Source organism: Prionailurus viverrinus, chromosome D1 (genome assembly GCF_022837055.1).
Source record: "Prionailurus viverrinus isolate Anna chromosome D1, UM_Priviv_1.0, whole genome shotgun sequence".
NCBI classification, from domain to species: domain Eukaryota; kingdom Metazoa; phylum Chordata; class Mammalia; order Carnivora; family Felidae; genus Prionailurus; species Prionailurus viverrinus.
In genome coordinates, this window is record NC_062570.1 from 15968263 (window position 1) to 15995545 (window position 27283).

General features: G+C 57.9%; 1 protein-coding gene across 3 annotated transcripts; it reads right to left on the bottom strand.

The window, feature by feature from the left end:
* Nucleotides 1-2814: 2814 nt before the first annotated feature.
* Nucleotides 2815-26731, bottom strand: SCN4B (sodium voltage-gated channel beta subunit 4). 3 transcript variants are annotated; one of them, XM_047878097.1, is made up of 5 exons: nt 26606-26731; nt 14149-14321; nt 12924-13152; nt 10140-10269; nt 2815-6635 (listed from the first exon to the last, which is right to left on the bottom strand). In XM_047878097.1, the coding sequence occupies exons 2-5, from the start codon at nt 14302-14304 to the stop codon at nt 6542-6544; spliced, it is 609 nt and encodes a 202-aa protein (XP_047734053.1). In that variant the 5' UTR covers nt 14305-14321; nt 26606-26731; the 3' UTR covers nt 2815-6541. The 3 variants fall into 3 exon arrangements, with proteins under 3 accessions (XP_047734053.1, XP_047734052.1, XP_047734054.1); XM_047878096.1 differs by lacking the exon at nt 26606-26731 and adding an exon at nt 22277-22456; XM_047878098.1 differs by lacking the exon at nt 26606-26731 and adding an exon at nt 15182-15254.
* Between the last annotated feature and the right edge of the window lie 552 nt (nt 26732-27283).

Sequence of the window (27283 nt, forward strand, 5' to 3'; positions counted from 1 at the left end):
CCCATGGCCCACCTCAAAGCCATGTCCAGATGCTCTGCCTTGCAACGTCAAGGGCTCGAACAACAGACCTCACAGTCCATTCTGGCCTCAAAGGGCTGCCTTCCCTCTGAACAGATAAGACACGTCATTAGAGACCGCAGGCCTCTCTGCAGATCCCATCCCTTCGAGGAAAGGGCAGGGGGAGGAATCTAGATTTCCCCCAGAGAATGGACATAGCTCTTGCTCCCATGGAATTCACATCCTAGTTAGAGAAGATACTAGTAATAAACAAGTAAACAAACATAGGCCTCCTAGAGATAAATGCTTTGAAGTAAAATCAAACGGGTTAAGGAGCAAGTGTCTGAGCTGGTGGGAGGTATGACTATAGATACGATGGCCAGAGAAATCTCTAAGGAGAGGACATTTGAGCAGAGACCTGATTGAAACAAGAGAATGACTCCTGTGGGTATGTGGGGGAAGAGCGTTCCAGCAGAGGAACAGCATGTGCAAAGGCCCTGAGACAAGAGGACCTGATGTTTGAGGCACGATGAGGCTATGAGTCAGCAGAAGGAGAGTATTGGAAAAAGATATCAAAGAGGCAACAGGGGCAGAACAATAAAGCCTTCTAGGCAGTTGTGAGGGGTAAAATATACCAGAAAGTTCTGAGCAAAAGAAGATCTCATTTTTTGTGGGTTTTTTTCAGACGTCCTTTACGTACGATAGAATTCATCCTTGTTAGTCTAGAGGCCTGCCAATTTTGACAACTGTGTACAAACAAGCGATCCTAGCCCCTTCACCCCCCAAAAGACTCTCTTGCTATTTACAGCCTTCCCCACACCCATCTAATCTGTTTCTGTCCCCACAGTTTTGCTTCTCCCAGGATGGCGTAGAACTAGAACAAGACAGTAGGCGCTTTCTTGAGGCTGAAGTCTTTCACTTAGCATAACGCATTAGAGATTCTTCCACACTGGCACACGGAACTCTTTATTGCTGACGAGCACGCCACATACGGACGTACGATGGTTTGTCCACCCGTTCACCAGCTGAGGAACACTGGCGTTGTTCCCACTTTGGGCGATCACAAATAAAGCTTCTACAAACATTTGCGTACAGGTTTTTACACGCCCATAACCTTTCACAAATTTCTTCTGACAAAGACGGGGAGTAAATTCACTCTCCACTCTGAAACGACTCAAAAGCTGGGGAAGTGATACACAGAACGGCTTTCAGACGTGGGACACGAGGCAACACAGGACAGTGAGCCCTGAGAGAGGTGCACCCTACGGTACAGGAGGGGGGCCCGGGCACAGCCTGGCAACCTCCAGGAGTCAAGGAGATGGGGGTAGGAAGCAGGTAGGGCTCACCTCGGAAAGTCCTGGAGCAGAGAGAGCTTCCCGGCGAGAACTCTGGAGACCCACAGAGGGTCCCCTGGGGGTCTTTGGCTTCTAAGGGGGGCCGCGTGTGTGAGGATATCACCTGGGACTGAGAAAGACCCACCGGAGAGGGGTGGCGAGAATGATCTGGAGCTCACACCGGCCCAGAATAGAAACATTGCCACCAACTGGCATGGGAAAACTTTGTAATTCATGGGAGATGGGAAGGGTATGGAAAGGTACTGCCTCAGTAGTGGGGCGAGATCACCCCAAGATGAAAGGCTGCCCCGTCAGCCCCAGGGTCCTCACCCCCCTGCCTTTCTGGTGGTTCTTGCCCTGGCTTCACGTGGTCTGCTCCCACACCCCACCATGAGTATCAGCTGAGGACTCAAGAGGACCGGGGGCGGGTACCCGGCCCTGTGAATCCTAATCGCCTTCACCTTCCAGTTTCTCAGCGCCTCTCATCAACTCAGAGAAACACCGGGCTTGGCCGAAATTGCCCTCCCTGCATTGCAGCCTGGAAATCCTCTCCAGGCTGTAAGCTTGGCCAATAAATAGTAGGGCCACCTCGCCTGTTTGTCTGTCGTCCTGCCTCTGAAAACCACCATATCATAAACTCTTTCCAGTGTTGCAGCCGTTTGAGGTCCAAAGGTACAGGGTCCCCGAGTCTCGATCTTGTCCGGAAGCACAGATGACATTATCTCAATTTGTGCCGAAAGGACCGCTCGAGAGGGCAGATCGAGGACAAGCAAGGGCGGAAGGAGGAAGAGCGGTGAGGAAGGTACTGTAGTGATGCAGGTGAGAGGCAACGGTGGCCTGGTCCCGGATTGCACAGATGGCTGTGGTGACAGGCAACTGAGTTCAGGATGTATTCTGAACATAGAGCTGATGAGATCTGCTGATAAAAGGGTTTCAGGTGTGAGAAAAAAAAAGTACGGAGTCATAGCAGACTCTACTCCGTTGGGTCCAAACACACACACACACGACCCCCAATTCCTTCCCAGCCTGGCCTTATGCCCAGCAGAAACTCTTCTGAAGTCAGGAACGCCTGGGTAATCCATCCATGTTCAGGATAGTTCAAGACCAACAATATGGAATGTGCATGGGCAGAGGTATAAGCCACAGCTCCCTTCCTCTCCACCGCCAGAGAGCCTGTCCCCTGGAACAGCCAGCTGGAGGGACCAGCCAAGCAAAGCCCGACCAGAATCATCACCAAGGTCATCAGTACAGGGAGGGCCCTGGCAGTGATTCCAGTGTTAAAGGGCCAGCTTTCCAACTTCCCTGTGAAAGAACGTGCCCCACGTTCTTAGACATTTTCCACGTATGATCATACCAGGGCAGGTAACATTTCAGACCAGGAGACCGGGGCTCGGGAGGTAAAGGAACCTGTCCCCATTACAGCTGGCAGGTAATAAAACCGGAACCCAACTCCCCAAAAGCCAAAAATGGAAGCCCCGAGCCGTTTCTATTAAACATAATTTTTATTTCATCCAAGGCAAAGCGAAATAAAGTTCTACAATGCCAAACGTGGTATAAAGGCAAGAGAGTTGATTGCATCCATCGTTCTGTGCTTGAACACAAGTCATGGCTGGGGGCGTGCATATCCGTGCCTCCCAGAGGCACCCACGGACCAGAGGCCTCCCGGACCCATCGCGGCACTGTTTTGGTCTATAGTTATATTTAAAGAGTTGACTATGGGTATTGTCATCCAAGCCAGAGGAATAAACCATGCATAAGATAGTCAAAAGCTCTGAATATCAGGTGGGAGGGGAGGGACTCCAACCCGGGACAGAGTAAGGTGAAGCAAGCTGTAGGATTTTCTCGAGAAGTTCTCCTCCTTGCCCTCCCCACCCACCCCATCCCCCCACTCCCAGCACTCATGGCAGCTGCCTGCGACCGTGGGAGGGAGTCATGGGGTAATGGGGCCCAGAAGCATGGCTGCTCTTCCCCTCTGTCTCTTATCCTCTCTCGGCCTCCAGGTGGCCCAACAGCTATAGCCCAGGCCAGGAAAGATGACTCCCCAAATGTGCCGAGTCTCCCCCCATCTCAGGCACACTCAGCCTTCACACACGCCTCCTACACAACCGTGCTTCCGTGCACAGCCCCTCCCCCCCCCCCAACTCCACGGGCACATCCTCACCTGCCACCATCTCGGGAGCACGCTTTCACACCCCTCCCTTCACACCCCAGCTCTGGTCAGCCAGCCAGGAGGGAAAAGCCCCCGGAGCGCTCCGTCGGCCCCTCTCCCAGACCACTCTAGCCTTACAGGTTCATTCTGGCGGCCTTTTGCTCAATTCCGGCCCAGGGAGAGACGCAAGGCCTAGAATGCTGACGTCCTCGTTTGAGGCCAAGGATGGGGAATTGGAAGAGACTCTCGTGTTGGGTCTCGCGGACTTTATTGTGGGCACAGCTGCGTGCCTCCAGGGCTCCCAACCCTAACGCTGTGAATGGCTCTCTCTAGCCCAAGAGCCCTGGAGACACCCTCACCAGCCCCTGCGCATCACCCTCTGGGATCTGCGCGCACTGACGGACGGCCTGGGAACGTGGCTTTGCCCGTCTACATTCTATGGCAAACCCATGCCAGTGTGCCTCCCGGGTGCCCTCCCAGCGCTGGGGCAGAACATTCTCTGTTGCGGGGACAAAGCTGAGCATTCTTAGTCCCCACTCGCTCAATGCCCGTGGTGCCCCCAGGCACCGGGGCAACCCAAAGTGTCCCCCTCGGGGGGGGAATCACTGCCAGGGCCCTCCCTGTACCCCATTCTACCCCCTCTATTGAAAACTCCCGAACAGAAGCCGTGGATAAGAAGCTTCAAGCATCAGAGCCAAGGTTTCTAATACTGCAGAGACTAAAATAATTCCAAGGGGGAGGAGGGGGAAGAGAGCGAGAGTGGGTGAGAAAGAGAAAGTGCGTGCGTGCGTGTGCATCGATGTGGGTCTGTGTCTGTCTCGTGGGGAAGGGGCACAGAGGTGAGGACAGGACAGACTTGGAACGACTCCTCCAATGATAAGGCCTGGCCTCCTAGATCCCTTTCCAAAGCCAAAGAGACTTTTTTAAACAAAAACCCGTCGAGCCTCACAACAGTCCTGGGAGGTAGGTAAGTATTATTACACCCACTTTATAGACGGGAAAAGCGGAGCCCAGAGCAGATGCGTGACCACCTATCAGTCAGCAGTAGACCCCGGAGCGGACAAGATGATGCTCTCCCCCCACCGCCCCCCTGCTCTGGAAACCCTGGCCTCCTCTGAAGAGAGTAAGAGGAGCCCAACCGATTCGGATTCAGCTCGTTCAAACGTTGAAACCGGGAAGGAGAAGCAAGCAGCTTTCACGAAGGTGGCCACAAGAAGTTTTCCAAAAGGCTGGCAGGCTGTGTGTTCGCAAAGCCGCAAAAATCTGAGCCCGAGCCTAGAGTTCTGGGGGGCCAAGGACGGGAGCCCTAGAGGCAGATCAGAGTGGGACCCTGTAAACCCGTCAGGTGGGGTGAGGGCCACGGGTCACAGCCAGGCACCTGTTATTCAGCGCCCCCCACCTCCACCCTGGGGGAAGCCCGCGGCCGCTTTTGGATAGGGAGAATCCGGTGGCAGCCCCCTAGCCCCTGGGGAAGGGGGCTACTCCCTTCCTATCCCTCCCAGGTCCAGAGGACAGAGCGCCAGAGAGGGGGCGAACGGGAACAGATTGTGGAGGCCTCCCCTAACCGCACACGGCTCTCTTCACCCCTCCTCCCGCCCCACGGGGACACCACCGCTGAATTCCCTGTCAGGGACCCTGACAGTTCCATGATCCCATCACTGTCCAAGGGGCCACTGGTGGGCCCCCTCAGCTCCCTGGTCCCCAGCGTGGTCTTGGGAGGAAGCAGCACTACACCGGAGTTGACCATCACGTCCAGGCTGGAGAGGGGACAGAGGGGATGAGCCAGGACATGAGGAGCTAAGGCACAGTCCAGCCCCACACACAGGGATGTGCAAACCAGTTCTTAGAAAAGCAGAGAAGACTGCGAGAACTCTCTCCCTGCTCCTCCCCCACCCTCGGGGGGCGAGGGGGGAGGGTGGCACAGCTGAACGGGAAGCAGCCAGGACACCCAAGGGCCCTCTCTTCCAAAGCGAGAGGATCCCTGAGGTGAAAGCGAGCCTTGACCCGAGGTTGGAGGTGAACAACCCGGGGCCAGGGGAGAAGGTGTGATGGACGGGCACGGGCACGGGTGGGGGAGTGAGCCCACGGGAAGGGAGGGTCTGAGAGTGCAACACCTCAAGCAAGATGATGCCACCTGCCGCATCAGGGAAAGAGGAGCAGAGGGGAGCCAAGCTCGGGAGTTCCCAGGGGCGGCCATGGTCCCGCCATGCCGAGGAGAAGGGGCAGCCAGCACTGGTGGGGCCGGGGTGGGCATCCCAGTGGCCGAGGGGCCCTGGACGCCGGCTCGCCCACGTCCGCAGTGCTGGTTCCCCGAGAAGAAATGCTAGGAAAGGCTTCAGTAGCACCCCCAGTGCTCCAGGAAGGCCGGGACCCCCCCTCCAAGACCAAGATGGTCAGCCCCAGTTCGGAAGGTTCACAGACTCCAACCAGCAGTGGGGGGCGGGGGGTCTGGGGGGTGGAGATGGGGCAGGGGCTGTGGGACACCCTGTGGAGGGGAGGAAGCGCCTCCCCAGAGGGACCTGGTGGGTCAGGTGTCCATCAAAGCCACTCGCGGTAGCCACCCCCCCCCCCATGCCAGCAGGCTCCCACCCCCGACCCTGAACAGAGGCCTGTAGGCCACAGCCACCGCAGAAAGGGCTAGATCTCCACGTTATTGTTCACTTGGGTCCGGCTACCGGGGCAGCCCTCACTGATCGCCCCCCAAGCCTCTCTTAAAGAGAAATCTGGAGGAAAACCAAGGTGTTGCTCATACAGGGTGGGGAGACTGAAGAAGACCGCATGTATCCAGGCGTCGGGGGACCCACCTTCCACACCACCGAGCCCTCCTTTCCTTTCCTGAACTTTCCACAGGCCCCCTCCCCTGGCCGGCCCTCATCCCTGAGGAGCCCCGGCTGGGAGGGGGCAGGCAGGCTGGCCAGGACCCCAGTTTCTCCCCAGAAAGACTACAGCTGGAGCCAAGCAGCAGGTGTCTCAGGCACGTGGGTTCACGGACACGGCTCAAGCATCAGTTCCATCATCAGAAAGTGAGGCCCCCGGCGGCTGCTCGGCCCCCAGCAAGGGCTCACACTTTGGTTGGTGCTTTCTCTTCTGCCTTAGAGCCAGGTAACCCATTCTCTGTGTTATCATTCCCTGAGGAACTCATGAGGCACTCTTTCCTGGAGAGGGAGAGAGCAGGAGAGGGCACTGGTGAGGTGGTGAGGACAGGAGCAGGAGTAAGGGGTCAGCTCTGGAGAGAAGCGGTGGGCCCCACAACCCGCCCCAGGCCCTCTCTCTGGCCTTCTGGAGGGCCAAGGTGGCGAGAGGTCAGGTCATCTAACCTCTCTGGGCCTCAGTTTCCTCATCTATAAAATGGACGTAACGATGACACCTTCTTCGTGGGGGTGCCACAAGGCATCAGCGAGCACCTGGAACAGTGCCTGCCACGTGGGCAGGACCCGGTAAGGCTCACCGTCACCTAGTCGCCCCAACGTGGCAAAAGGCAAGAAAGAGTACCAGGCGCTGTTCCCAGGGGCCAGGGCTCCGGGGAAGCCAAGCCAGGTTAATTCCCAGGCTGGGCCAGCCCAGGGGAAGGGTCCAGGCCAGCGGGCAGTACGTTAAGGACAAAGAGCTCCTCCCCAGGCCCCCGGCGGGCCCTTCAAGGCTCCCTGAGCCGGCTGTGAGCAGAGGTGGAGGAACACTCACGGAAGAGGGGGAGAGACAGAGCAGGGCATCGAGGGCGGCAGGTGTGGACAGAGTATGGCGGGATGGGGAGACGGCAGGAGGAAGGAGAGATGGTTACACGGGAAGACATCCCCAAGAGCACCACCACCCTGCCTGCCCAGAACTGGCCATGTTCCAGGGTAAGAATGTCCCACCTCAAAACAATTAAAAAATAAAAGGGGTGGGGGGGGGGCCTGGATGGCTCAGTCAGTTAAGCGTCCGACTTCAGCTCAGGTCACGATCGCACGGTTCGTGAGTTCGAGCCCCCTGTCGGGCTCCGTGCCGACAGCTCAGCACCCGGAGCCTGCTTCGGATTCCGTGTCTCCCTCTCTCTCTCTGCCCCTCCCCTGCTCGTGCTCTGTCTCTCTCTCTTTCTCAAAAAGAAACAAACATTTAAAAAAAAGAAAAGAATGCCCCACCTCGATGCCCGTACCCAGGCTGCCTACGGCTCTCCAGAGAAGCCCTGACCGCTACATCACTCCGAGCTCTCTGCTTGTGAAAGCTTCCGAGGCTTTTTCATGGCTGCTGTGGCCACAGACTATCTTCTCCTCACCCCGGACTTGTGCAGCCGGCTTCGAGGCCTTCGGGAAGGACTTGCTATTTTGTCCTCGTCGGTTTTGTCTTGCAAAATTTACTCCAGAGCTGCAGCCTCTCGAGCTCCTCCTAGATCCCAATTCTGTTCTCTAATAGTCACTCGGTTCCCGGAAATTTGATATTCTTGGTGTCACTCCAATCCTAGTAACAATGAATAAGCAGGGCCCAGTGGCATACCACTAAAGACCCCTATGCAGATGGATCTAGCTGTCTACCTGTCTGTCTATCCGTCTGTCTGTCTACCTGTCTGTCTACCTGCCTGCCTACCTACCTATCCCTATACCTATGGCCAACCCAGACAACCACAATCTACCTAATTGTACTCCCAAGCACTCCAGATTTCTTTACTGAAAAGCTACTCGGTACCCAGCACTGTGTCAGACTAGCAGGCGCTGAGTGCCTGCTCTCAGAAAATTTGCAGTCTTCCAGAGAATGTGACATTAAACACATGACCCCAACACAATGATAGGGTGAAGGGTGTGCCAAGGAGGGATTCCCCGAGGAAGCCTCCTCCTAGGGATCGGGGAGGGCTCTTTGGACATGTCGCAGAAGTTGAGTCCAACAAAGATGAGCAGGAAAAAGGGAGGAGACATTCCAGGCAAAGGGAACAGCGCCTTTGAGGAGAAGCCCAGAATTGATCCCAAGATGCTGTCCCGCATGCATCTCCCTTCTGCTCCGGAAGCCACCCCATCTCTGCTGTTAATGCAGGCTTTCCTGCACTCACAGGACCCCTTGCAGGCTTCCCCGGGGTCTGAATCCCACCTCCAGCCTCCCCTCCCTCCCAGTCCATGTGCTCACCGAGGCCAGACCCATTCTTCCAAAGCCCTCTGATCATGCCAGGCCCTGAGAGCTCTCACAGGCTCCAATGCAGCCAGAAGGAAAACCGATCTCAACCCGGACTCCCAGGTCCCCAGGGGTCTCCCCGCAGCCCCCTCTGCAGGCTTTTTCTCTCCTTCCCGCCCCGACCACACGCCCCGCTCTCCCAACAAACAAAATGCCTTGTTCTTCAGACACATCCCTCCTCCCAGACTGTCCTCTTCTGCTCTCAGCAGTTCTGGAACACCCTTCTCCTGACCCTCCCCAGGGCTTAAATTATACCCATCTTGCAAGGCCTATCACAAATGTCCCTTTGGCCAGAAATCCTTCCCTGGCGTTCCACCCTCTCCTGAACCCCTGGAGCATTCTACTGCACCTCTGGGTGAAGTGTTATCATCTGCAGCAACCTCTCGATTTATCAGCGCCCTAGCAAGAAAACATTTGGTCTGCCTTGTCCTTGAGGAACCCCTGGTGGTTCCCGAGAACCACTGTTTTCTTTTCTAAGTGCTCTTAAATATGCTGAACGGTCCGTTCTCCAATTTTGCCAACCGTCAACAGCAAAACTGGTTATTAAAAACAAAATGTGGTCCAACTCCATGCTCCTGGTCCCTCTCCAAACTCTCCAGAACCCTGGTCATGATGCAGGGAGACAATCCAAGATTTCTTCATCCCAGCCAGCGCTGGAGGTGATACCCCCAGCCTCCCGCTCTCTACCCCCAGCGCTCTTCCCTTAATGCCCCCCCTGCCTTCCGCTTCCCTCCCTTCTCACCAGTACAGTTTCTGCCCTTTCCAGCCTAACTCCCTCTTCTCAACAAAGCGGAATGACGGGAAGAGAAGCAGAGCAGTTCTGGGGCGCCTGGGTGGCTCAGACCGTTAAGCATCCAACTTCAGCTCAGGTCATGACCTCTCGGTTCATGGGTTCGAGCCCCACGTTCCAAATGCCTTTTTCACATTCTCCTCCTGCCGTTCAGGAGCCCGACACAGTTCTGGCAATTCCGGGCCCCGGGGCTGGGCTCGTACCCTCTCTCCCTTCCCACCGGCCTTAAACCTGAGCTCGCCCTGGGGTTTCCGGCAAGGCCCTATCGGCCTTCTTAGATTTTAGTCTCCCCCGTGTGAACTTTCAGAATTAGGGTCTTCCCACTTTAGAGTTTCTGTACACGGAATCTCGCATTTTCTGTGATTCGACAAAGCAGGCGTCGTCAGTCCTCTGGTAAGGCTTAGGCTGGGGAGGTGCACGTGGAAGGAAAGGAGCTAACGGGACGGACGGGAAGACAGCTAGAGGAGAGAGAGCAGGCAGGTTGTATCCGTGTACTCCGGGAACTCAATAAATTCCTCCAGGAGGGAGAGGCAGAGGCGCTGGGAGGCGGGAGGAGAGGCGCAGGGATGCGAAGGAGGGGCAGGAGTGGGAAGCGGGGACGGGGTGAGGGGACACGTGGAAGGATGCAGGCGGACGGGGGCAGATGGCAGAGGGATGAGACAACGCCGGGCACACCCACGAGAGAAGACGGGACGGGGTGGTGGGCCCGTGGCGGGGACAGGAGCCAACTCACTTTTTCTCCTGAGTCTTCTTGATGACGAAGGCGATGAATTTCTTGAGCAACAAAATGCAGATGAGGAGTCCGATGACCCCGCCCACGACGCTCAAGATGATGAGGGTCACTGTGTTGTCCACTTCTTCCACTGCACGGCCAGAGCAGAGAGAGGAGGGGGTGGGTGAGGGGAGCAGGAGCCACCTCGAGCCTGGCATTATGGCAGCCCGGCGGCTACAGCCCTCCAACCCCGGGTCCGCGGCCCTCCCCGGGCCTTGCGGTGGGAAGTAGAAGCTGGAACATGGCGCCCACCGGGCTAAGGCACAACATGAAGGGGGCCCTCCCCCGGCCCCCTCCGTGCACACACCCTCTCACAGACACACACACCGTTCTGGAACAGTCCAGACGCGGGGCCACAGCGGCTTTTGACCCCCAAATTGCCACATCGAATGTCATTGCTTCTTTCTGGGCCTCGTTTGTCCGTGCGGGAAAGATGAAGCGTCTCCCTCTAACAACAACTTCTCTGTGCCAGGAAGTCTTCAGGGTCAGGTCGTCCGGATTTTAACTACAGGATTTCAACAGTCACTAGCGAGCTGGTAACTGGAGCTGGTCACTAACCCTTCTACCTCGGTTGCCTCATCTGAACTCCTGACTTCCGGAACCCCCTCCACTCCCTGTACCCCGACCTCCGTCGAGAAAATTCCACCCTTCCGGTCGTTTTGGCCAAAATGCTTGCAGTCATCCTTGACCCCTCCCTTCTCCAAACCCCACATCCCATTCACCTGAGAATCCTGATGGCCCTAACTTAAAAATCCCAGAATCTGACCTCTCGGTGCCACACTGGCCCAAGACATCCTGGCCTGGATGTTTGCAGGAGCCTCTTAACCAGACTCCTTACTTCATCATCTATTCTTGGCCCTGCAGAGAGCTTGTTCCAGGTTAACTCTTCTGCTCAGAGCTCTTTAGTGGCTCCCGTCTCCCTCAGGCGTGCAAGGCCCCACACAATATGGCTTAATCCGACTCATTTCTATTTGCTCTGCTCCAGCCACAGTGGCCTCTCTCTCTTTTTTTGTTTTTCTTCCCAGCCGCAGTGCTCTCTTTGATGTTCAAGTATCTGCCTCAGGGCCTTTGCCCTTGCTGTTCCCTCTGCCTAGACTATCTTCCCAAAGATATCGCCATTGCTTCCTCAAATGTCCTTCTTCTCTGTCGCCTTTTTGGTGCGGCCTTCCCCTCTTTCCTCCCCCATTTTGCTTTTTCTTCACAACACCAGCTATGTTCTCTTCGACGACATCATTTGCTTCTTTATTTTGTTTACTATATGTCTCCCCCGACTGGAAGGACATCTCCAGAAGGGCGGAACTTTGTCTACCTTGTCATGCTGTATCTTCGGCACCTAGAACAACGTCTACCACACGGTAGGTACTCGATAACTATCTGCTGAATAGATGAATGAAGGAGTCTATAAAAATGGAGAAAAAATCCCTTCAAAGGGACGTGTGAGGATCAAAGGGGCGAAGGTAAGACACAGCGCCTAACTCAGGGTCTGGCACCCAGAAATGCTCCATAAATGTGGCTTCCCTGCCTCTCCTCTTCCCTCATGGAAAGGCTGCGCACAAAGTGGGATCACATCCAAACATAGTAGAAGAGGTGATGCTCTACACAGCGTTGACCCAGATGGCTCCAAGCTCATGGCGAGCTGCCTGGACGGCCGCCGGCTCTGCCCCTGACACGGCCAACAGTGAACCCATGGGCATCTCTCTCTCCAGGCCCCACATCATCCAGGAGGGCAGTGAACCCCCAGGAACACAAGAAATGCAGCACAAGCAGGATCCTCGATCCGCTTCCCTCCCTTTTTTTTCTCTGCTTCTGTGCCTCCTTAGCCTGGCAGACGCCCCATCCACGAAGCCCAGCCTGACACCTCCAGCCCCTTCTCTAACCACCTCTAGCGCCTGGAGTCATGTGACCACCTGGCTCCTCATCACCGACTTCTTCACCCCCAATCCTTCCATCCGTGCCAGACGGCAACCCCCAACTGGGGTTTAAGCTCCAGAGGGGAGCAACCGTTCTTATCAATCTCAGTTGCCTGTGCCTCTCCACGCTCCACCCCTACTTCAGTTCTCTGCTCACCTGTCTTCTGTCCTACCCTGAACTCTAAATTCCTCAAGGAAGAACACTGTGGATCAGTCGTAGCCCTTTTGGTCGCATACCTGGCATGCGACCAACAGTTGCTAAGGGAATCCACGAGAGCGGTAATAATCGGCACACCCCTTGGGGCGCCTGGGTGGCGCAGTCGGTTAAGCGTCCGACTTCAGCCAGGTCACGATCTCGCGGTCTGGGAGTTCGAGCCCCGCGTCGGGCTCTGGGCTGATGGCTCAGAGCCTGGAGCCTGTTTCCGATCCTGTGTCTCCCTCTCTCTGCCCCTCCCCTGTTCATGCTCTGTCTCTCTCTGTCCCAAAAATAAATAAACGTTGAAAAAAAAAAATTAAAAAAAAAAAAATAATAATCGGCACACCCCAAGAACTTCCCCGCCACAAAACACTCCTAGCTCGCGTCTCTACTTCTCACGGGTACCCTAGGAGAATGCAGATTTTACAGATGAGGAAAACCGGCTCAGAGGAGCGAAATGTATATCACGAGCTATTCAGCAGCAGAATTCAGTCTTCCTGCTCAGTTGTTTGAGCTTCCAGAATGTGACTCCAGTAACTCTCGAGAGCATAAAACAAAAGAAAACACCAGTGGGGTGCATTCTGCCATTTCACCGTAACGCTGAGTGGGGTATCCCTTGTCCCAGCCCCCACTGCTTACGTTTATCGACGACTTGGAGGGTGATGGTGGCCTGGTGATGAATATTTTTCTCCTTGGGGTTCCTCACATGACAGGTGTATTTGCCCGTGTCGCTGAATTCTAGGTTCCTCAGCAGAATGGAAATGTTGTTCATCTTCTCCTTAGTGGAGCCCTCGAGAGTGATGCGGTCATCGTCTTTTGACTTCACCTTGGGGTCAGACTTCTCATTCTTCACTGTCCCATCTATGATCTATAGGGGGAAGGAGGTGGGGAAGAGATGGCCGAGAAAGAATCAGAGTCCTCAGAAGTCACGGCATCACTTCCAGCCCATCCCTTAGGCGCCTCCCTGCCCAGGTCCAGAAAGAGCCTGCCGCCAGAGATGCTGCCCCCACTTGGTTTCCTCCCAATATCGATGACTCTGCCTGTCTAACCTGAATTTTGCTTGCTTCACGCTAAACCCATTTTCTGTCATTAAGGTCTCCCTGGAGCGCCGCACAGTTTTTACTGCTTTCTTCTTAAAAGCCTTTTACATAATGACTCCGGCGAATCCCACACTCATTTCCCTCTGTCAACACCCCCCACCCCGGCCTTCGCTGACACACCTTGTCCCCTGTCCATCTGAATTCTGGCCGTCCGTCAAGACCTGGATCAGTCCCAATCCTACGGCACCGTCCATCAACAGCCTCTGAGTTCGGCGCTTAATTACATCCAGAGTTGGTCTCTTGTGGCTTCCTCCCTTACACCTGGGGACCCCTACCGGACCACGCGGTGACTCCTCCCTAAGCCCCTGCTGACTGATCCACCCCACCCCCCGCCCACAGCCCTGCCAGATACTCCTGGAGGGCTTCCTCTTCCCTCCCTTCAGGTACAGCTCCCCAGCCTTTCTCCCCTTGGCCTCTTCTCACTTCCTCTCTCCAAGCCTTCCAGAGGTCTTTTCTCTCTCCCGTTTTTTAAATTATTTTCACACAAGCAATCCAAGTTTCAGGTATTCCTTCAGACCAGACAAGGACTCTAGCCAAGAATTCCAACAAATCCCCCCGATTCTGGAAACACAGTCTAAGCATTCCTCCCACTCGGATCCTTCCGGACAGCTCTGGGAAGAATGCTAGGAGCAAGGGTGACAGAAGGTGGATTCTGGGGACCATTGCAGCTGATGTCAGTCCAGAAGGGACCAGACCAGGGGAACGGGAGGCAGGGGTAAGGCACAGGGAGCTGAGCTGTCCCCTCCCCTCCCCCCACGACTTACAATCCTGAATGTGTCACTGCTGTTGTAGGACCACCAGAAGTAGAGGTCCTGGAAGCCAAAGCAGCTGGAGAACGTGCAGGGCAGCAAGATCTCCGTGCCGTTGACCGCGTAGATGGTGGTGGCTTTTCCCACGGACACCTCCAGCGACAGGGACATGGGGAGCAGGAAGAGACCTGTGTGAGAGACACCACCCCCCTTAATAAAACCCCACGGGAATCCCCAGCCTGGAGCTCTGGAAGAGGACACTCGGGCAGGGAGGAGTGGCTTGGCCGGGCAGGGAGGTCTCTGTCACCCTCGGTGTCAACTTGGGGAGGACGGTCCTCTTCACCGCAGCTCACACTGCCTGAGCCACCCGCCCTCATTCACTTCTCCCGCCTGGCCCGGGCCGGTGAGCCGCCCCTGTGGCACACGGAATGACCACCAGGGGTCACCCCAACCCAAGGAAAAGGGGCCCTCGCCGCGAGTCGGCGCCCCCTAACCCGCGGGGCAGTCCCTGAAAGTGCCATTCCCGCACCCCGCAGGTGCCGGACGGGCTCGGCCTATTGGCGGTGGGAATGGCCCCTGGGACGCTGCGCGGCCCCCTCGTTACATTTCCCGGATTGGGGGGTGGGGACGAGGCGAGGTCCCGCGCGGGGAAGAAGGGAAAATGGGCAAACCCAGTCCCCGACACCGCGCAGCGGCCTCTTCGTCCTGAGCCCTGGACCCTCGCACCGGCCCCCAGGGGCTGAGAGGCTGAGGGCCACCTCCCGCCGGACCGTGCCTGCCGGGCCGGGTCCCACGGCCCCTGGACACCTGCCGGATCCTGAGAACAGGAGGAAGGCGACACCCCCCCCCCCCCCCCCCCCCCGGCCAGGACCGACGGGGGGGGGGGGGGGGGGGGAGGGGGGACCGGGGGACCGGGAGAGGGGGTGGGGTGGCTCGGAGGCTCGGGTCAGGCGAATGTAGGAGAGAAAGGGAGCGGGCAGACCCCGCTGGAGGCAGAGTCCAGACGACAGGGATGCACGGGATACGGGCGGTGTGGAGGGTGCCGGACCTCTGTCCCCTCTCGGCCCGGAGTAGCCTGGACTGTTCCCCACACCCCGGAGCCCCTCTCGGCCCTCCTTCTGGGAACGTTCCTGGAGCACCAACCGCCCCTCCTCCTCTCCCTTCCCTCCCCCCCCCCCCCCCCCCCCCCCCCCCGTCTCTTTCTCCCAACCTCACACCCACTACTCAGGACATCATTGGGCCTGGGAACCACCAGTCTCCACTCGCCTCTGGGACCCACCTGGTGGCCCTGGCCCTCCTCCTGTCCCACAGAGCCCTTTGAGGAGACCCCGCGATAGGGGGCGTCGGGAGGAGGGGCGTCAGAATAAGATGCCTAGCTGTCCTTGCGCCAAAGTGAAAGGGGCACCTGGGGTCGCCCTGAGCGAGGTCTCAGAGAGGGTCCTACTCAGGTTCCCAGCCATCCCCGGAATAAGGACCCTTTCCCGGGCCCAGAGCTCTGCTACAGGCCGCACGTGGGTCATCCCATTTCATTCCCAACTCACACCTGGAAGATGGGTATTTCTGTAAGACTGAGCCACTCAGGGGCCCGGACTTCCGGCTCAGGTCAGGATCTCACTGTGGGTTCCACCCCTGCCTCCGGCGCCGAGCTGAGGGCTCGGAACCTGGAGCCTGCTTGCGATTCTGGGTCTCCCTCTCGCTCTGCCCCTCCCCCGCTCTCGCTCAGGCTCACCCTCTCAAAAATAAAAATAAGCGTTACAAATAAAAAGGTGGGTATTCGCAATCCTACACTTTACAGACGGGAAAAGTGAGACTCCGAAAAGCAAAGCGTGTTGCCCAAAGTTGTACAACTCGTGGGGTTCTGGAAACGTGAACCCAGGTCTGACTCAAGAGCTAGCGGGCAGGAGAGAGCAGCCCTGTGGCTGCACTGACTCCCGTCCTGAAGTTTCCCTGATTTTTCTTCCCAGACTGCAGCTCCTCCCAGCTGCTTGGACCTCCGGCCTGGCGTTCCCAGAGTGCCCGAGCTAGAGGCCCCAGGCTGATCCGTTACTCTCACTGCCCGTCTTAGAGACGGGACAGCAAGGCCCCACATGGGAAGTGACTTGGCTGCACTGACCGGGCGTGATGGCTGGGCCGCCTGAGACCCCCCGCCCCCTCAGCCCAGATCCGCTCTGCAGACAGTCCGTAGATGGGTGTCGTTCCCAAGACAGCCAGGGTCAGTCCTTGTCTTAGGGGTCACCAAGCCCTCTCTTTGTCCCATCCTGACTCGCAAGGACCTCTTTTGTCTACCGTGATTCCTTCATGGTCCCTAATCAGTTTCCCCTTGCTTTGCTCACCGGAGGTAGTGACGCACCTAAGCAGTGCTTTTTAAATGACAGCGAAGGGCTCCAAGGACAGCCAACGGCCCCGCTTCTTGCACTCAGGGCTCCACTCAACTTCTTCACGTCCCCTCAGCTGCTGAAGGCAACGTGGAGGGCTCTCACCTCGAAGGTCAGAAGGAACACGCAATGGTCCAGGAACCCATCATGGCCCCTGCCAGTGTCGATCACAGCCGATACTTACTGAGCATGTACTATGTGCCGGGCACATCGGATCTATACCCATCCTGTGAGCGACGTGCTATGGTAAGTCCATATTATAGATGAGACAACTAGCACAGAGAGGTTAAGTGGCTCGCCTCTCGGTCAACAAGAAACATTTCCAGCATTCCAAAGCCCCAAAGCAAGAAACTCCTTTCTCACATCCTAGTAGAGAAGGGTTTGCCCGCCAAGGTTCCCTTGAGTGTTGAGAAGTTAGCCCTCATTCTTCGATCGGCTCTTACGTGCCAGGAATTGTTCTAGAATGTGGCTTTCCAACCTGAGACAGCATCGGGATCACCTGGAGGACACTTACAGATGGCTTGGCCCCACCTCTGGAGTTTCTGATTCAGTCCAGAGAGCCTACTGGAAATTAGAAATTTGCATTTCTAGGGGCGCCTGGGGGGCTCGGTGGGTTAAGCTTCTGACGCTTGATTTCGGCTCAGGTCATGATCTCATGGTTCCTGGGTTCGAGCCCCGCACCGGGCTCTGTGCTGACAGCTCGGAGCCTGGAGCCTGCTTCCGATTCTGTCTCTCTCTCTGCCCTTCTCCTACTCTTTCTCTCTCTTTCTCTCTCAGATGTAAATAAACATTAAAAAAAATGTTTTTTTAAAAGATAGCCCTTCTGGAGGCAACCCGAGCTCTGCTTCTGACCCCCATCGCTCCCCCAAACCAAGGAACAGAGTGCGGAACTATGACGGGAAACCTTCAGAAGCTTCCTGATAACCACAGGCCTCCCTCGGTGCCCAAGCTCCAAGGACAGCCATAGCTCCAGCCTCCAGTGCTCACCGGCACCTCTGGCCAGGAACCCGGATCCTGCGGCAGATGGGGGGGAACTCAAGTCAAGGGTCACATCCCCTCCCCAACCTCCGCCAGAATGGGATATCCAAGAACACCAAAAATACACATCGAAAGCAGAATCTTTCTGACTGCTTTAAATAGGGAGAGGCCAAAAAGGGCAAAAGAAGAGTCCAGCACGGAGGACAGGCTATTTCTTTAAGGTCTAGCTCATGACAATGCATATTTCTGCCTGATTAGCGTGTGCCTATGTGGATGACTTAACTCTAATACACTCGGGACTCCCACAGTGAAACAGTGCCATTCCCAGCATAGCCTGGAGGGGACAAAGGAAAGGCAGAGAGGCTTCCACGGAAAAGTCCAAAGCCCTGCCCAAGTTCAGGCATCAGAGACGGCGGGCAAGCCTGGGCTCTGCACCGCACAGCCTCCCAGCGGTCTGGAAGTCCTGGCCGCTATGCCTGGGAGGCTCGTGCACAGAAAAGCCAGGGGCCTGTCTGCCGTGTTCTCCCATTGGCAATGCTCTACTGGGGGGACAGGAGGGAACGAGGGCAGATGTTGGTCCACTAGAGGCCCCCGGAAGAGTGCTTCAGTAGGATGACCAAGCCAGGAGCGGACTGGTCAGCAGGTGCCAAGCAGGCCCCACGCTGCCTGCTGACCTTGATAAAGTCAGAGACGCCACAGCCCGCATGCACACCCCAGACCAGGGACGCCTGTCTTTCCTACCTCCTGAGCTTGGTATAAAGACAAAACACGAGCTCACAAAGCCCAAGAAGGGCCTCAGTGAGGCCACCCCTCTGACCTAGGCACCTCGCAGGGAGAGGAGGATGATATTTGAAAGGAGGGAGGGGGACAGGGCTCACCCCCATCACAGGTCTGGATGCAACCAGGGGACCTCTAGGTCAATGGCCAGTGTCAGCCGAAAATGTCCCCAGGCCGTTCGCACACTAGTTTGTACTCGTGCCCTATATCACCACTTGGAGGTGATTGTGTCTGTGCGGCCATTTCCCCGGAGTGAAGACGTTGCTTAGAATTTCAACTGTTTAGAATTTCAGTGTGTGCCTGTATTTGGGACTGGGGGCCTCTTTCTGGCCTCGGGGGCCGATGAACAAGGTCTCACCCTGTGGAATACCACCCTGAGCCCCAAATCTTTGCCTTTGCTCCCTGAAAGGCCCTGACTACCCAGCGACTCTCGGAGCCTCCACTTCCTTTGCCCTTCTGGGAAGCCTTCGGCCCCTCCACTCTCATCTGGGTGCTGCGGGTATTGTCTGAGGAGTCACTCGAGCTGCCCAAGTTTTAGTAAAGTGAAAAAAGCCCTAGGGGCGCCTGGGCGGCTCAGTGGGTGAAGCGTCCGACTTTGACTCAGGTCATGATCTCGCGGTGTATGAGTTCGAGCCCCGGGATGGGCTCTGTGCTGACAGCTCGGAGCCTAGAGCCTGCTTCCAATTCTGTGTCTCCCTCTCTCTCTGCCCCTCCCCTGTTGATGCTCTGTTTGTCTGTCTCTCTCTCTCTCTCTCAAAAATAAATAAACATTAAAAACAATTCTTTTAAGTCCTTGGCGCATGCAGATGTTATCATTAAATATTCACACCAGCGGGAATCTTACGGTCACCATCAAACATTCCAAGGCAAATGCCAAGGCAGGAAATGGTCTGCCACCTCTCCCCAAATCCAAGGATCAATCACTCACACACACACACACACACACACACACACACACACTCCCCGCCAGAGGGGAGGGAGCAAAGAAGGGCAAGGTGGCATGGGCTCTAAGTTTAGCTCCAAGGGCTGGCCTGGCAGCATGGGAGGCGGAAGCGGGCTGGCTGTAACAGGGAAGCTGATGCGCTCTGGTCCCTGGCCCCGGAAGTCAGACAGAGACAGGCTCAGAGTTAGAGCTGAGTAGCAGAAAGTGGGCCGAGGCAGCAGGACAAGACCCCTCCTGGGGAGCAGGGCCCCGGGGACCGTGGGAGGCAGGGCTGGGCCAACCAAGGCCCCTGGGCCCAGAGACAAAGGAAAGATTTCAGCTCCCTCTCCCTAGGCCACCTGCCTACTTCCTGCCCACCCCCAGGAGCTTTGCTGAGACAGAAGTGTGCCCCCGAGAGAGTACTGGATGCTCAGCAAAACCAGCTTTGCCAACAAGTCCCAACAGCGAGCCTGCCCCCCTCCCCCTTGCAGCCACGGAATGGGTGTGTGGGCACAAGCAGCCGGCGGCTTATGCAGAGGTCCCTGCACTCTCAGCAAGAGGTGGGAGTACCTGTGCCCAGGGCCTACCTTTCGCACCGATCCTAGTGGGGGGGGGGGGGAGGGAGGGCTTTGGGATACCCCTATGGCCCGCATCTCCAGAAAAACAGCCCGTCACCCAGTCCAGCTCAAAACCAAGGGCATCTCTCCACTCCTCCTCTTTCCCGCCCTCTTCTCCGTGAACTCCTTACCTCACCCTTTCCTTTCCTTTTCTCTGAGCGGGTCTGAGCACCTTCTCCTTAATTGTGTTCTCATTAAACAAGCCCTTAATAAATACATACCAAGGGAAAGAGGGTTGTGCAACATAGCACCCTCACAAGTGATAATTAAACACAGATCACAGCAATTAAGCAAATCGGGGAACAAGGAAGGGGCGGGCAGGACAGACATATTACCAGTTACAAGCTCAGGAAGGGACTGGCACCCACGTAAACCCCAGCCGCAACAATACGACCTTGGAAACTGCTTCTCTGTTTAAGAGAGGGATATGTTGTGGGGTTATGAGAAATCTGTAGTCTCAATAAGTGAAACGGAGTTTGACATGGGGTGAGGGGGTGTGGGGGGGTAGGGACCCCGGGGAGCTTACTGCTTTGTGCCCAGTCTCTGCAGGTGTCTGGGCCCCCAAGCCTCTATCCCTACAGGCCTCGCCCCTTCTTCAGCTCAAGAGCACAATCCTGCTGACCTTCCTTCTCACCAGACTTTAGTCAACTGGGAGGCAAGTTGGGCTGACAGAGCCCAAGAGAACTGGATTCTGTCCCACTTGACCATCAATTGGCCATGTTGGGTGAGTCACCTTCCCTCTCTGGACCCTGGCTTCCTCATCCTTAAGGGAACTCTGTGATACGGTTTTCAAACTTCCTGCCAGCTCCGATGCTGCCAGGGAGCTTCTCAAGTTGGCTGTCCAATTGCCCCTGTATCTCCCCCGCTGGACTGGGAGCAAAGATAGCGGCTGTGTCGCAAGCTCAAAGCAATGCCCTCTGTGAGGGCTCAGTAGCGGCCGCCTGGGCCGGGTCCAAGGAGGGACCCTGGTGGTCCTAAGTCTACCCAGCCGAACAGTCCTTGGGGGAAGGGGGGAGGGGACGTTTTCCACCTGGAGCAAAGTACCAGGACTCTGCCCACCGCAGGCAGAAGGCAGGGCAGAGGTGTTGATAAGTGGGCTGGTTTAATGACTGTAGGAGTTTGACTTCCCCAGGGACCCCTTACCCCTGCCGTGGCCACAGTGGGCACCCGGGCTGATCAGAGGCAAGATGGGGGTGGGGAGAGCCGGCACACAGCGGCCCTGCGCCCACCCGATGAAGAGGGAGCCTCAGGCCTCGCAGACGCCAACCTCATCAGGGTCACTGCGAAAGCAGCACAAACCTGCGCCCAAGGGACGAGAGACAACACCCGTGTCTTCTTGCCAGCTGTAGGGATGTAAGTAAATCAGTGGCTCCTGAGTGAAAGAAATACTCTACCCTCCTCCGCACCACGTGCATACACGTGGCCACACAGGTCCGCATACAGTTTATTTACATTTGCACGCACAGCAGCGGCCGCCCTTAAAAGCTTCGGTCTCCCTGTTGCCGGCACAAACGCCTACATCATGTACCTAGCCTGACGAGGGGAGCCGCCAAAAGCCAAATCTGACAAATATAAACAGGAAGAAGGGCAGGTGCCAGAGATGGGGTCAGCTTACATTGAAATCCAGCTATGATTTATGAGGGGATTAGATTCGGGACTGATACCATTCTCTAATCTCTTGGAGTTCGCCACTCAAAACTGTCACGTGTATATTAATAGATATTAATACTGTCTTCCTTCGGGGTCCTCTGGATCTGTCTCCTCTGTCTTCATGCTCATCCCAAAACGAAGAGCCCGGGAGCAGGTTACACAGGTCCTCCCTGTGGTATCTCTTTGTAAGGAGAAGGAAAAGATCTTTCCTAAAAGGGGGCTTGAACGGTTCTCCAAGTCCTTCCAACCCTCCCCAGTCCCTAGTGTGGGGCTGCGGGAAAGACAGTGGGCACCGAGGAGATAGAGGGCAGAGACAAGTGGGGAAAAGGGCCAGGAGGAAGGGGAGCCCCCCTCCACCCCCTCCAACTGGTGCATCCCGATGCCTGGGCATCAAGCCTCCAAGTTGCAAACAGCTCTGGGTAGGGGGAGAAACCACCATCCCGACAGTCACAGGTGCAGCCCGCCTGGCATCCCCCCTACGCCCGGGGCACAGACACCCTCCCCCAGCAAGCCTAAACCTCGGGACTCGAGAGACCCCTGCTGCAGCGCCAAGATGCAGCTCCAGAAGCCCGGAGCTGAAGGCGCCAGGGACAGCAAAGAACTAATCACGGGGCTGGCGGCCGTTGGGGCGGGGGACACGCACCGTCCCCAGAGAGCCCAGCCGCGCGAGCCGGGCGGCCGGCACGAAACTGGTGGCGGCGCTGCTCCTTCCGTGCCGCACTCCAAAGCCCACCCGGTCCACCGCACTTCTCTTCTAAGTGTCCCCTCCCCTGGGGGAACAGGGTGGAGAAAGAGGAGAAGAGATCAAGCTGGGGCTGCCTTACCCAAAAGCCCAGTGCCCAGCCATCTCGCCGGGGCCGCGCCTCGGTCCCTGGCCCCGGGCATCGTTCTGTGGTCTCCGGAGCGCGCCAGGGGCGCGGGGACGGGCTACAGGGCACAGCCGCTCGCGGCCCGCGGTCTGCAGTGGGCCGCCGAGCCGCCGCGAGCTCTGCGCCGCCGGTCGGGGCTCGGGAAAGTTAGCGGGGAGAGCGCAAGAGCAGGGGGAGGGAGGGAGAGGAGGGGCCGGCTGCTGGAGCCGCTGCTGAGGGCACCGGGAGGAGAAGGAGGAGCAAGAGGAGGAGGAGGAGGAGGAGGAGGAGGAGGAGGAGGAGGAGGACGGGCAGGAGGATCGCCGACCGGGCGCAGAGGGGAGCGGCGCTGCGCCTCGGCTCTGGACGCGCTCCAGCCGCAGGAGGGGCGGCGGCCGCCGCGGAACCCCGGGCGCCCCCGCCCTCTGCGCACCCTGCCCCGCCTCGCGGGCCGGGAGCCCCGGGAGCGGGCCGGGCACCCCGCTTCCTCCCCAGCGCGGGCTGGGCGGCTGCGGCTCAGCACTGCAGGGCCACCCGCAGCCGCCCGCATCATCCCGTGCGCCGAGCTGCCAATTAGGAGGATAGTTGGGGGTGGGGGTAGATGTGGAGCCTTTCGGGTGTTGGAAGGCTGTGTTGCTCTGCTTTGGGGAACGCGAGCCGGGCTGCGGCTCCCCCTCCCGGGGCCGCCAAAGGACCACTCGAACGTCCGCGGCCGGCACTGCCGCAGCGGGTGAGTGCGCGCGCGGGCTGGCCCACTGCGGACCCCCCGCGCCTGCGGCCCGCCGCCCGCCGCCCGCGCCCCCGCCGCTCAGGGCCCGGAGAACAGAGCCTCCAGTTGCAAACGGCCCCCGCCCCCGCCCCCCCCGCCCACAGACCTCTCCCGAAATCGTGATGCTCCTGGCTGGGGAATCAGGCCAGACACTCCCTATGTGCGCCCGCTGCACCCTACTTCTCATTTTGCCCACCTAGGCTGTCCCCCCCCCCCCCCCGGAACCTGCTCTGTCACCCTCCTCCAAGGGATTCCCTGAGTCTCCCTTTTGGGGGTGGGGAGTAAAGGAGCCCAGGGCAGGCCTCCCTGCTTGGGGTTACAGCCAGGTCAGAGGGCTGAGGTGCCAGGGCAGAGGAGGGAGCCTTATCCAACCTGGAGGGACAAGCGAGGAGGGCTATTTGCCGGCCACCCAGACCCCCTCCCTCCACCACAGATCCCGTCCGCCTCCCTGACCCTCCAGTCCTTGCAGGTCTGGACACCGGTTCAGATTTGGAAGCCTGCTCCCATGCCACGGCCTGAGCCCTGCAACAGCCCCATCAGTGCCCCCACGTTCTTAACCTGGGGGTCCCCGGCCGGGCTTTAAAGAGATCCTGGGCTCCTTGAGGTTGTCGGGAAGATGCTCTGTGTTTCCAGGAGAGAGGCCCACTGCCTTTCCTCCGTGTCGCCGTGACAGTGTTGTGGTGGCCCCGGGGTTAGGCGCTGGGGACTCCAATCCCAGCTCCAGCACACACTGCTGCGCGACCTTGAGCAAGTTATGCAATCTCCTGCAGAAGCCTCGTCTGTACTTTGTGATAGTTACCTCGTGGGATGGTTAAGAGCAGTGCTACTGAGACAGAGCCACCGGGAGGGGCCTCAGGGCCTCGCTCTTGGCCCTCCTGTGGCCCTAATCTCCTCACTGGAAAAGGAGTTCGCGTGTCAGAAAGGAGGGTGGTCCACGCAGCTCCTCTTCTAGACCGTGCTCCGGGTGTCCGGGATCCTAGAATTCCCTGCTCAGATGACTCAACCCCGGGGCCAGCCTCGTCCCCGGGCGCATCCCCTCAGGAGCTGACCTTGCCAGATGCACCCGTAGGCCCAGAGAGTGGGCAAGGGCCAGCTGTCTGCAGGGGCTGGGGAGTGGACAGAACCTGACATGCAGGGTGGAACGTCGCCAGGCAGACGTGAGAGCCCCCACCCCTGCAGGACCCGAGAAGCAGCCCAGGGAATCCTTTTTGGACCTGGTCCTCGAATTAAGGCCAAGGAAAATTAATCCATTCGGAGGATAACAGATAAACTTTAACACCTTGGCATCTTGACTTCTAACTTCTACTTAGGCATAGACATAATTTCCATTCGTCCACTTGCTCCGGGCCTTACAAATGTCAGAAGTGGACCTGACGATGAAGACTGAATGAGATATTCTTTTATGCAAAAAGTGCTTAGCACAGTGCTAGACAGAGGGTGAGCGCACAGTACCTTTGCGTTCGTATTATTCTCAAAGGGGTCTGTGACCCAAAAATGCTCAGTCTCTTCCCATCTCCAGGCTCACCTCACCCTCTCCTCCCCACCGGAGATCCTGGACACTAGAGCAGCAGGGCGGGCATCAAAGCTGCCCACTTTATTTTTACAGCAGGGGTCATGTTTCTCAGAACAGGAGGCTGAGGTGAGGGAGGAGGTGAGCCAAAGGGAAGGAAAGTGACCCCTGCCCAGAGAAGGGGGAGGAGAGGGGACAGAGCTCTCTGGATATCTTTAGATCCTGGCGACCAGAAAAGGGGCCAGTGTCCCCGGTGCCCTCCGCGTCCCCGCTGCCTCGCTGCTCATCATTCTTCACAGCCCAGAGAATTCTAAGGAGACACACACATTTCACAGATGAAGAAACGGGCCCAGAGAGGTAGGGTGTGGAGCCCAAGGTCACAGACAAAGCGAGTCTTAGAGCCAGGATTAGAACCTCCCCCACTATGTGATTCCCTCTGTCCACGCCCCCCCAGCTTTCCTTTAAAGAACATCAGGAGGGTTCCACACTTGGGCAGAAGAAGTGCTTGAGAAATGCATTAGTGGCTAGGAGATTTCTACATTTATAGAGCACTTTCCCGAACAATTCTCAAAACCCTAGACCATTGATCCAGCTTGGAGGGTCCTCCTGAGTGTGCTGGGGAGAGAATGACCCTTTGAAAAACGTCTCCTTGAGGAACCCTCCCTGATTTAGCCCCCTTCGCCCCGCTCAAGAGCCCCCAGTCCCCGGGTGGGGGGCGCGATTTCGGCACTTGGCTCTTTTCCCTCCTTCTGCTGGAAATCCCTGGAGGGCCGGGATGGTGTCTTGGACGTAAGCCCCCAGCGGCACCCTGGAGGCTTGAGCCTTGCTGGTGGCTAATGCCCACTCAGGTCCTGGGCAGCCTGCTCAGAAATACCCTGAAGAGCAAGTTTTCAGGGGATGCAGAGAGGGAGTGGGGGAGATGGGGCCTCGGTTTAGGGGGAAGGAGGTTGTCTCCTGGGAAGGGGTCACGTAGGTTCTTTGAAACAGTTAGTTCAGGTGCCCTATCGGTTCCTGCCCTCGGGGAGCTGGAGCGGAGCCAGGAGGGAGAGCATAGGAGGGAGGGAGGGTCGGCGTGTGGCTGGGGAAAGGGGGAGCCCCCAACAGTTCTGGGAGCAGAACCCCAGCCCCGGGTGACCGGGAAATGCTCTCCCAAGGGAAGGAGCTCACTCCAGGGGTGGTCCCAGCTTCTAGCAGGGCAGGCAGATGGGAGGCTCAGTCCCCTGCTAGTTCTCGGAAAGGTGGCCAAGACCCCGGCAAGGGAGGAGGGGAAAGGGACACTCCTATGAGGTCTCGGGAGCTATTTTAAGAGGAGTTCCTCCTAAGTAACTGGAGCCTGGCAGGGAGCCTCCCCCCACTCCCCCCCACCCCTGCCCCCACCCCCCAGCCCCTGCACTGGCTCCCCCATGCCCTTGCCCCAAGGCCCCTCTCCCCCTCCTCCCCCACAGCCCCCCCCAAGCGGCTCCTGGCCCTGGCCCTGGCCTGGCCTTGCAGATAACTGAGCTCCCTGGCAGTGGTGGAGACTCGGAGACTCAGAGACCACGGGGCTCTGCGGGGAGCCCCCGCCCTCCCACCTCGCAGCTCCTCTCCCACCAGCCTGGGATCGACCCCCAGAGGCTGCTTCTCCCACCACCTTCCCTGAGCCGCCCCCGACCCCTCGCTTATAAACAGAGCCCCAACCTCAGGACGGCGGAACTGCAGGCGCCGAGATCCTCTGCCTGCATTAATTTAAAGTTAAATGCCCTCAAACCTTTCCGCCTCTCGGGTTGGGGCTGGGTGCACGCCATCCGCACAAACTTTTGGGAGCCTCCTTCCTAGTGCGCCTGGGTCTGTTCCCTGCCCGTCCCCTCCAGCTCCGAGTGCCCGCTCAGCCGCCCCCAGCCGCTGGCTCGGCACCCACTGAAGTTTGGCAGGTGCCGAGGGGGTTAACAGGACAGCACGCACCACACCAGCCCGCAGGCACGTGGTCTAGCGGCCGGCCAGGAGCCGGTCCTGGCCACCGTGCCCCTGCTCCCCAAGCCCACCTCACCTTGTGGAGTTGGAGTAAAGATCAGCTCTTCCTGAACCCTCCTCACCCACCTCCACTTTCTAAGGGCTCTGGGCACAGGCAGGCAAGGCAGCCACCGCCTCCATGCCACCCATCATCCTCTTTTTCTGTTTTCTTCCAGGTTCTATCCAAACATCCTTTCGGGCAAAGGGGGTGGGGAGCCCCAGACAGATGAGCTCATTGGGAGGAGGAGGGCAGAGGGAGGAGGGAGCTGAACCGTCCTGACCAGGGAGGTGCTCACCGGGGCAGTCCCAAGCTGGAGAGGGGCGTGTGTGTCCACTTCCAGGAGCAGGCATCCGCTTCCCTGCGGCAGCTCAGAGATGGGGTGAGTCCCCGGCATCTCTTTATTCCGGGCCACGTGGGGGTGGGGTGCGAAGCCCCAGGGCAGGGTCTCAGCTACCCCGCCCAGCACCCCAGAGGTTGTTTACTCACTGCTTCGAGGCTTGCCATGACCCCTGCCCTCCCGTCCAGGGAGCCTGGGGACTCAGGAGGGCTGGGGGCTGGGGGCATTGGGAAGGTTTCTTATTCACTGCAGCCTGGTTGCCCCTGGGACTACCTTGTCAGCTGGACGGCCGGGTGTCCTCCCGGACCTGGTTCTGCCCTGAACGGGGCGCTGAGACAGACAGACCGAAACAGAAATGTAAAGTGGTGTGGAGCCCC